The 11191-nt window shown below is 37.9% G+C and overlaps 2 protein-coding genes across 8 annotated transcripts in view; one reads left to right on the top strand and one right to left on the bottom strand.

Annotated features, from left to right (window-relative positions):
• LOC102308445 (lactosylceramide 1,3-N-acetyl-beta-D-glucosaminyltransferase A) overlaps nucleotides 1–7185 on the bottom strand; it is a 12048-nt gene extending 4863 nt beyond the window's left edge. The window contains exon 1 of the mRNA XM_005940448.3: nucleotides 6990–7185. The gene's annotated coding sequence lies outside the window, so the exon portion shown is untranslated. The remainder of the gene's footprint in view (nucleotides 1–6989) is intronic.
• mcf2l2 (MCF.2 cell line derived transforming sequence-like 2) overlaps nucleotides 1–11191 on the top strand; it is a 106776-nt gene that overhangs the window by 46333 nt on the left and 49252 nt on the right. For all 7 annotated transcript variants that reach the window (XM_005940451.2, XM_005940452.3, XM_005940449.3 and 4 more), the window contains 4 exons: nucleotides 8038–8104; nucleotides 8658–8773; nucleotides 9530–9599; nucleotides 11033–11125. In XM_005940451.2, coding sequence (XP_005940513.1) covers nucleotides 8038–8104; nucleotides 8658–8773; nucleotides 9530–9599; nucleotides 11033–11125 — 346 coding nt within the window. The remainder of the gene's footprint in view (nucleotides 1–8037; nucleotides 8105–8657; nucleotides 8774–9529; nucleotides 9600–11032; nucleotides 11126–11191) is intronic.

Below are 11191 nucleotides of genomic sequence, written 5' to 3' on the forward strand. Positions count from 1 at the left end.
ATATGGACATTTACTATAAATTATAAAATACAGACAGAGGGAACACAGGCTGGCATAAAACAAAACCCTAACACATAGCAAACCTAAACAAAAGACATAACAGAATAAACAAGAACATAGAATAATATAAAGAAACACAAAACACTGAGTCGTCAGACTCAGGACCATGACAGTATCTGGTACAACTAGTTTTTGGACCCTCTTCCTTCAGTTGTTGGACCATTAGCCAGCATGTAAGGCATGTGAAGTTATAACATACAATGAGAAACAAAGTGAAACATAGTGTTAAAAACTATGAAGTGTGTACTACAGTCACTATCTGCGGTTTTAACATTGTATTTTGTAATCTTTTATCTCATTTTTCAAGGTGGGCTATAGCCCACTTGTCAACCAATTAGGATACCAATCAGACGGATATATCAGCCACGTCCACAATTGCATTTGGGATGTTGGACTGCATGGGAGTACGTCCGCAGTGGTTGATGCTTTCATAGCGATTGTAGCCATTCTCCAAACCGTTTTGAATAACGCTCATGGATATCAATCATGTCAATTTGCATGATAATGACAGAAACTAACCTCACCGCTCATTGTTAGGCAATGGAAATTATTTCAATCATTATACAAACATACTGTTTATAACTGTAAACTGGCCAAGACCCAGGAAGTCACTTGGTTGAGTGACGAAATGTTTCTCCCACAGAAAACACTATGAACTAGTTGAACCACGTCAACTTTCCAGGATTTCCTTACCTTGATGATTGAGCATGAGATATTATGGCTTCAGTTTCATTCCTCTTGATATGACTAATACCTTTCATTACTATTGGCTGTAACTGTTCCTAAGCATTTAACATTATCATGTAAATTGTAATGTGTTTTCAGTTGGCTACACACTCACGTCTCTTCAAAATTTCAAATGGCATTTCTATACTCTAGCATGAAACCTTCTAGCACACTCGGCATTTATACATCCTTATGTGACAACAAGCTCCCAGTTCCATTTGAGTCGTGACTCTGCATTTAAAAGGCCAATATTTAGGTGACAGTTGCTAATTGATTAGAATTTACTTACATGACTTGTGTAAAGATAATTTCTTGGCAAATGAAATAAAAACAGTAGGAATGGCACTTAACAATTTTTTTTCTTAATTCAACTTGGTTAAAGTTGTTCACTCAGACACAAAGTGCTTTTTGCCAACTGATTTGACTGAGTTGATTGGACTTGATTGTGCTAATAGTATTTCAGTAATACCTGGAATTTTTAAAAAAATGTAACAACTGTACAGTTCTAAAAAAAAAGGATGTTTATCATTGCACAAGCTCAGAAATTACTATCTAAGACCGTCACATCAGTAGCTTCATGAAGTGCCCTAGTTGTAGCATAACAACTCAGTAAAATAAACTACAGTGTTAAATAGATAAAGTAAGCTGGTGTTTGAGTGAGTCTTATCACAAATTAACTGAGCACAACTGACTGGTTTATTAATGACCTCAATTGCACATGGCCGCTCATAAAGCAACCATAAACGGCATCCTTCCCCTTGCTCTCGCTCTCATTTCCATTGAAGTCTTTCATTCATGTGATTTCTATTATTGCTGGTCAAAATTTCAGAGGTCGTGAAGGGTCAGAGATATTTTTCACTATATTTAATCTGGCATTGTACAATCAGATTTTCCCATGTAAATACACAAGAATTGTCAGTGTATATAATAAATCGCTTGTTAACGACACTGGCTAACTGATTCACTCTGCAAACAACACACTGAATGTAATTGCCGAACCAGCACAAAGACCTATAATAGAGGGGGTTTAGTCCAACACAGCCCCTCAGCAGTGAAGCTGCTGACGTCTGTGAATGTTGCTACATAACAGTGTAAACACATATTTTCGCTGCAGCATATTTTTACCTTATTCAGTCAGGATGAGAAAACTGAAGTGCTGACATCCTATGGTCTTGTGATAACAATGTACCATGATATGATCTAATACCTTTGTACATGAGGGCTCATCAAGCAGTAATTTGTGCATTTTCATATATTTAAATGGTGCTACAGGAAATAATTAGACATTCAAAACGTTAGCTTGGAAGAAATCTTCAAATAAGGGATAAACCTGAATACATAAAATGAAACCATGTCTGTAGAATGACCCTCAAATTTGGAAAAGGTCAGATAATATTAATCGCTAACTGTTCAAAAAAATAGTTCAACAGGCAAACTTTTGTTAACAGATAATCTTATCTCAAAAAACCCCCCCCAGTTTGGCGCCTATGTTGGATCGTATTTCCATTGCTAGCATATCTTTCATGTTCATTTTCAAGAAGAAAAGGGCTAGGGATTTTAATCATAATAGCTATAATACTAATTCAAGTCTCCCTCAGCTTCTGTTCTGAAAGTTATTACATACTTATAGATGCCATAATTCTAGATATCAGTAGATATTAATGCTCTGGTGTTGCTGTTTGAAACCAAGTCATTGAGAGGGTTTTCTCCCATTACCTTTTTTGTGCTGGGAAATGCAACTTTTTCAACCTGCTAGAAATACAGGAACAAGAACTGGAGTCTTTACTGCGCAAATTTTTAATAATGACTCAGTATCTTTGTATATACTGATGGTCACATCTTTAACTTTTTTCAAAAGTCAAACGTCAGTGTGTTCTGTGAAAATGTCTGTAGACTACTGCTCATAAATGTGTTTGACTATTTCTCACAAACACTGCTGGCCTTGTAAATGAGGCGTTTTGAATTTAAGCAAATGATTTATAGCAATAGAGGGTTGGTGTACAGACTCCAGATTACATCTGTAACAGGTGAGCACACAGTGGTACATATATTCAGTTTTACAGATAAATGAAGGTGTGCTTTTTTTTGAAGGTGCACAAGGACAAACAAAATAAAGCAAAAGGCTGGCCTTGTTTTTTTATGTTTATCAGCAATGTGAGGGCCGCATCAAACTTATATGATCCAGGGGATGTGTTATATTGTAGACCATGTCCATTTTTTTCCATATGCACTCAAAACTTGTTAATTCAACCTAGCTTGATAGTCAGTTCAGTGCTGTGCTTTTGTTAGATTTTGTCAGATTTCGATTTCCCATATTTTCTTATTTAAAAGGCAAACATTAGAAGCTTTTTGAACTGAGATCCGTCATTAAAGGTGATGTGAATGACACCTAAAATTGAAATTTGGTTTTTAATTTCAGAATTAAATAAGTACCATAATTGTCGGGCTATAAGCTGCTACTTTTTGCACAAGCTTTGAACCCTGCGGCTTTTAGTCAGGTGCGGCTTTTCTATGGATTGTCCATGATTTTTGTCATATCGTAAGACGATTTGTTTTGTTTCTTCCGCTGTTGTACGGCACTACGTTGCCTGGCGGAAGGGCATGTGATCAGACACACAGTATCGGGGTTCAAGAGTGGTATGTTGGTCACAACATACCACTCTTGGCCGTACAAAATAGCGCGAAAAACAAACTTCAAAGTAGCGCTACGCATTCAGCAGGAGGCGTGGATGATGAGCAGCGATAAACTTGCGAAAAGCAAGTTATGCTCAACTCCACCAGTGGAATCTGACAGCGTGGAAAAGTGTGAAAACATCCACGATCACCAACAGATTTCGAAGGGCTGGACTGCTGCATGATGGAGAGGAGGACACCGCCACGGCCCTTCAGAGGGTGTTCGACTCTGACACTGACAACGAGGATTTGTATGGGCTCAAAATGTGGTCATAAATATTTTGTACTTGTAAATCAGTTTTGTATGTGTAAAAAAGATTTGTGTGTGTAAAAAAGATTTGTGTGTGGACTTAGCCAAAAAAAACCCTGCAAGTTACAACTAACCCTAACTTTCTCCGCCTCTTTGTCGGAAACCTGACAGACATGGCGTGCCCCTTCCTTGAAGAGCCAGTAGATGTTGAAGCCCAAATTCTCCGCAGAGCTCTCCGCCGGGAGAGAGTGATTAGAGCGCGTTTGGACATTTTATCATTTCCTGATGATTTCCTGTGTGAACGTTACCGTTTTTCAGCACAATCTATAATTTATTTGAATAACATCCTCAGGCCTAATATTGCTCATGTGACACATCGCGGACATGCTCTCAGTTCTGTACATATTATTTGTATTGCACTTCGGTTTTTTGCAAACGGGAGCTTTCTGTATAATATTGGTGACGCTGAGCACGTTTCCAAGGCTACCGTCTGTCGGGCAGTCAGGAATGTTACAGTTGCACTGAAACGTCTCCTGTACTCGTTTGTGGTGTTCCCCGGTCATAGACCCACAAGATTTATCAAAGAGGGATTCCACAAAATTGCAGGTATCAGGATGAACAAACTTAATTCATGATGTGGTGATACTTGAACTACTACTTAAATTTTACATTTATTCTTCACGGTTCCCAGGCGTGATTGGCTGTATAGATGGCACTCACATTCCAATCATTGCTCCTTCAGTAAATGAAGGAGACTATGTGAACAGGAAGTCTTTCCACAGCATTAATGTACAGGTACATAGTTCCCTGTAGCATTTCAAACTAACAAATTATTTCATTATAGTAATGGATGCTAATTTGTGTTCTCTGCACTGTGAAGATCATATGTGATGCTGCCAACATTATCACAAATGTGGAAGCCAACTGCTCAGCCTCTGTGAGTGGTGGTGGTGGAGGACCCCCACCTGTTTTTCGGGCCTCCGCTTTTTTTTCTGTTGGCTATAACGGGTCACATTTGAGCATACAGAGTAAGCAAATATGTACTTGTAATGTGCTCAGATAATTTCAATAAGTGCTTACAGAAGGGAAATTAATGTAGCCTCTAACTGCAATTGATTTACATCGGACAAACAGACCAAGCACTATGGCTCATAATACAATTACACCTTACCTGTTTGGACTATATTTTTATATTTCATTTTTACTTGCTGCCAGGAACGTTTGGGGCCTGTTGGGTTGCACCTGCGCTCACATCACATCACAAAATAAAATGTATAAAATAAAAATAAAATAAAATATAATAAAATAACGTGTTAAATGGGTGGAAATCCCTAGATCAATGTTTAAATTAACACTCACGCATTGACTCTGTCGGCTATGTTTTGCCATGCATGCTCCCTTTCTTTTGCAGCTGAGGCTGTGTTACTTTTTTCCGCAAAATTTGCATGTTATCGGCATATGCTGCCATCAGAATTTCGGCCTCAAGCGCTGTAAAATACATTGACCGCGCCTTCTTTCCCTCCGTCTCCATGGTGACTCGCTTAATCTGTGCTCCACTAATCAGGGCTTTATGTATCCTCGTCGCGCGCTTAACTTGGGGTTAAAGCAACTCCGCGTTGACTGAACTAATTGTTATCAGCCTTTCTGAAACCGAATATTCCGAGTTGGACAGTTCGGGGTTACTCAACCCTGAGTATCGTTTTTCACTCTGAGTTTTCTAAACCGGCTTCCTGAAATAGGGCCCAGGTCCTTGAAGGGTGATACAGTTTGAAGCTGGAGGATCGCTATATAAATATCCGATAGCAGCTAGGTCCCCTAACTTTCAGTAGCTGTTGAAAGGAAAAAGTTGTGGTATATCAGTGGTTAGAAATACCATTATTACTTTAGGATTAGTTTAACACAAAGTCAGGGCTGACCCAGGACCATTGCTGTGAGTCACAGTGCGCAGCATAAAAGTCCTTTCACATCGGACGCAGGATGTGCTGCTAATGCTAACTGCTAACTAAAAGCAAAGGATCCAGAATTTGTTACGCTGGCTGCTGGGCTCTGTGGGTTTTTGCAGCAGCTCTACCTGTACTAGATGCACCTGCTCCTTGTCTTTTCTATCTCTGACTTTATGTCCTCTACAAGAGTTTGTTTTTTTTTTTTGGGGGTTTTTTTGCTAGTTCTTCAAATGTTCAATAAAAACATGTATGCTAATTCATAACGAAGAAAGCTTTGTGATGAAAACTGTCATTTCCAAAACACTTTGTAGTCCGGGAAATACGGTACATAAAGTTAGATAAGTTGTGATTGCCTGCCTCTATTGGGATCATCATCCTTGCAGTTATGTAGAAACAAAGGGGGAAATGAATCCACATTCTTACTTTTGATAAATTTGTTACTTCACACAGCTGACCTGCTGAACATAAAGCAAAGCCAAATGTCACAGTTATGGGTCATGTTGACCCAGTATTTTCAGTTTGTTATGTTTTTTGGTATTGTTCTGTATTGTGATTTATGTCTGATTCTTTAGTTATCCTGTTTTGATTATTATTACAAATCTGTGTCAGTTTATTCTGGTCTAGGGTTTAGTTCTTAGGTTTTGTGTCCCATGGTTAGTATAGGTCTAGTTCTGTGTCTGCATCTTTGTGAGTTGTTCCCTGTTTTATTTTGAAGGGCTATGTCTTATGTCAGTGTGTCAAGCTTCGCTCCCCGTGTCTCGTTAGCCCTAATCTTTCCCAGCTATGTCTCCCTCTTGTTTTCCATTCTCTGACTATGCCTCAATGTATTTAAGCCCCGTGTTGCTTTGTGTCAGTGTTGCGTCGTACCCTCAGAATCACCTGTGTGTTCTTGTGTTAGCAATCTCAGTTTGATTCATGTTTTGTTTTGCGCCAGTAATAAAGCTGTGGTCTTTGAGTTGCATTCAGTGTCTGAGTCCTGCATTTGGATCCTCACTTCCGCCTGCCCGCACACAGAGCCCTGACACCAAATACCAAAAGTTGTGGAAGTAGATGCTTCTGTAAATTGATACTATTTTAAAGCTATTATAAGTTACAGATATCAGTATTCTAGGTGATGTTTACTGTAAATTGTACAATACAGCACAATTTGTGCTTTTTTTCTGTGGTGTTTTGAGTTCTAGTAGTATTTGCCTGTATTTACTTTACACATTGAGCTTTGTTGTTCTCCACCTCTCTGAGTTAACTACTACAACCTGATACCTGTAGCCTTGACACTATTCTGCTATTACACATGCCAGTCAGCAAGCAAGCTCACATACACACTGTTCCTGACTTACCAGATCACTCAAGCAAGAATCCACATACCCGTCGAACTTTATCTTCCTCACGCTTTCCAACTGATTTTGTGTTTCTTGTTTTTCTACGATTTATTTCTGTTCATCAGCTTTTTCTGTTGTCTTCTTCCTTTCGGATTTTCTTGAACTGTTCAGCAGAGGATGGCTTTAAGTGTGTGCACTGTTTGCCTTGGAAGCTTCAGTGCGACAAAGAGAGCTTGAGAGATGGGAGTGTGTCATCTGAAGTGGGAGGAGGATAGATGGTGATAGTAGTAGTAGGTTTTAAATGACACAAAGACTGTAAATGTATTATTTCCAAATAGACAACACAAATTGAACCAAACTAATTTTATGTTTATGTAATTTTTTTGTTACTGACCCCAAGACATGTCCTTACATAGCTATTTCAGCTGTAAATAACTTAATTATGCATGTCAGGGGGAGGAGAAGTCATGTGTAAAATTGCACAAATCAGAGTCAGTACTTATCTTGTGAGCAAGTTGTAAGATAGGATTCATACACATTCAGGTAATGAGCAGACAAGACTAGCCCATTGTGCTCCTACACATTCTTAGATATAACTAAGTTATAGGAAGTGCTTCAGTTACAGTCTGAGGGCTTTTCCTGAGGCCTGTGCTGTTGTAGCACAAATCTGTAAATCTAGACCAATGACAGAACAGATAAGTCTGTGAGTTTTTTCATACCACTTGGCATAGACATGTTTTGGATTCCTGTCATGGATTACTCAGTGTCTCTTGTTCTAAATACTGACTTCAGATCAATCTTTAAAATGCAACACGCATGGACTTGTAGGAGAGTAGACATAAACAGTCCATGGAATGTCAAGAAATCGTGTAGTTGAATAAAAATCTACCCTCTGCCCACATTGGCTACCTATAACTAATTTTATAGCAATTAACTCAGTGCATCAACATCAGACTGCAAATACATACAATACATGTGAAGACTGGTGAACACAAGTGACTCTCTGTGCTTATTTTTTAGTTTAGTCAGTGTGATAAGAAAAAAAAAAGTTTTTTTCTGTTTGCAGGCATATCATGACTGAACTAATTGAAACAGAAAGGCTGTATGTTGAGGAGCTGCAAAGCATCATGGAGGTATAGTATTTCAAGTGACTGAGATCTTTGTATCCATTTTACATGGTTGTGGCTTATTTGCATCCAAAAAGCTGCCGACCTGAACTGCTTACTTGGAATTGCACCTGTTTTACATCTTGAGAACAAAGCTACTACAGTAAACAGTCCTTAAATCTTCTAATCATCTCCCAGAATTGTTATAGAATTTTAAAAAGTTCTTTAACTGTTAAAGGATCATTCTAGGTAGACACAGTTTACCTATTGTTTTCATACACATTGGATCTAGACTGACATTCTCTCAGTTTCCTGCCACTGCAAAAGTAGTGCAAAGAAAATGTAAAGAAAAAGCAATGCAGAAGTGACTACACCCTTGTACAATGCTGTGGTATGTAATGCAGTAAATGTAATTCGTTTCGCAATCAAAAAAAGAAAAGGATCAGTGCAAAAGTATTTTTTTAGTGTATTTGTTTTTTTTATACTGATGTCTCTGAAGTGAGACTGACTGATTTTTACATTTCGCTGTTGTTTCTTTATTATTTCATTTTTTGAACCTCCCTCTCACCCTGATTCCCAGGGTTATTTTGCAGAGCTGAATAACTCTGAGCTTAGCCACCTCATGCCACCATCACTTGAGAACAAAAGAGATGTGCTGTTTGGAAACCTGCCGGAGATATATGAATTTCACAACAAGTAGGTGGAATTTACTTTATTTTGCCATTGGCCTCGACATATACACAACTATAACTTGGAAACACTGATGTCAGCAAAGATATATCACAGAAAACTGTGATATATGAACAACTCCTCTTTTAAAGGATTACCAGATGACTGGTAATGTGCCTTCTCTTAAAGTATCTTTTGCCTGGAGAAACATATTTCACTTGATGGCAAATGTGCATCATTCAAATAGCTGTCAGTTTGTACTATTAAATGATATACCGGTTGCACTCAGGTAATCCTGTAATTTTAAACCAAAAGCTCTCCCTAAAGAATTTCTAAAAAACTGGACTAACAGGAAGTCAAAGCATGCACTGCACACAAACCACACCTCCCCATTGCTTCTTGTTAAGGCAATTATGTGTGGTTCATATCAGTATATGTATCTCTGTGAATTTATTTAAATATCAAAACCTGAGAAAATGTGTAAAATGTATTTAAAAACAGAATACACTAATTTGCAAATCTCATGTTTTACTGACAGTAGAAAACAGAAAACATATCAAATGCTGAGAGATTTTATTATTTCATGAATTCAATGGTAGTACGACATCTCTTAACAGATCACTTTGATGATTAGTTAGATTTACCAACTTAACTAAGATCTAATTAAAAGACTAAAGTAACTAGACCTAAAGATTATGTAATTTGCATACACCTAATCAGTTTTAAGTAATTGGGATGCAATGTGTATTGTTTTCTTACTTTGTTTTCATGTATTTTCTGCAGGACATTTCTCATGGAGCTGGAGAACTGTGCAGAGAAACCAGAGCTGGTTGGAACCTGTTTTCTGAAAAGAGTGGGTATTTAGAAATACCCGCAAGTACCTGTAAAAGGGTTTATATTAGTACTTCCTTTACGTTAGTGGTTACTTTTTTCTCCATGGCTATAACAGTGCACTTTTAACAGTACAAGGAATAACATGATATATTTTGCTCTTACTTTAAATGCACCCACACCAGGGACACTTGAATACTTTTCCTGCCATATCTGAGAAACTAATGACATAATGGAAAAAATATGTCTCTCACTAGCAATATTTGTTGTTCTTTAATGTGAAAAAAAATGTCCAGCCAACAATTCACACATTGACAGAGCAAACATTTGTTCCAGTTTCCAAGTATCAACTCCTCAGTCCAGTGAACCAAATGCTGCTTTGAAATATGAGAAAAGGTACCCGAAGGATCTGAGGACAGGAACTAATGAAACCTTTCAGGTTTTGCAGGTGAAACTGAAAATAGACACCCTCCAGAATCAGGTGTCTGGAAAATGAATTCCTTGCCAGGACCTCAGGTTGTAAACCTTAAACGTCTTTAAGGCTGAGACGTGGCATGGAGATAGCCATTTTTTTTTTTTTTTTTTTACAAAAGAAGTTAAAGGTCGAGACTTGACAATTCTTCAAAAATAGGCAGATAAAGAGTAATGAGATCTTCATTAAAGGTCTGCGGGCTAACAGGCAAGGAGTCTGATTACTGGCGCAAATTCGCACTTCACTGGGCATGTAGAGAAAGTAAGGAGAAGCAGATTTTTGTCACAGATGATCTATTCATGGGCTGAGACTTAACAACAATATAGAGCAATGATAGTTATTCAAAGCCATAATCTTTTGTCATCTAGTTATCATTAGACAGGTAAAACCAGACCTTCCATTCTTTGAAACAGGGAGATCTGATACTGTGAATCGAATTTGTTCATGCTTAGCATTGACATACTTATTGTGTTGTCTTTGGTTTGTGTGAAATCCATCAACAGAGACTTAAGAAAACACACAAAGCTGTAAGTTTTTATGTTAAAAAACTATTTACATAATAGTGAGAAATTACTGCACACATAATCTAATTTCCCAAGTCGGGGAGGAGCCAAGTCTTTAACTTACAGATTTGAAGTTCTAAAAGTACTAATACACAAAGACTTCAGGTGAGCCATTTATCATAGATCTATCATAAGTCTAGTTTTTTAGTTGGAACCTTTTTCTCCAGGTTTTAAAGTCCAATACTTTGTATTGTTGTACGGTTGTTTTTATTCAGATAACATGCGAAATTACAAAGATGTTCACTCTATTTTTGCACAACAAATTTGTTGTCTCGATTCATATCCTAGAGGGTTCCTTTAATATTCATATAAATTCATAGAAAGGTGGCAAACTTTTAAAACTAAAGATTGAATTGAACAGAAACTGAGAAACCTAATAGCCTTCCCTCTTCTCACTTGGACATGTGTTTGTGCTCTCAGAAAGAAGAGCTTCAGGTGTATGAAAAGTATTGTCAGAATAAACCACGCTCTGAAATCCTCTGGAGGCAGTGTGGGGACAGCCTGTTTTTTCAGGTAAAACACACACATACGCGCGCGCATGCACACACACACACACACACACACACACACACACACACA

Source organism: Haplochromis burtoni, unplaced genomic scaffold (assembly GCF_018398535.1).
Source record: "Haplochromis burtoni strain Fernald_Lab_line unplaced genomic scaffold, NCSU_Asbu1 Contig_292, whole genome shotgun sequence".
Classification (NCBI taxonomy): domain Eukaryota; kingdom Metazoa; phylum Chordata; class Actinopteri; order Cichliformes; family Cichlidae; genus Haplochromis; species Haplochromis burtoni.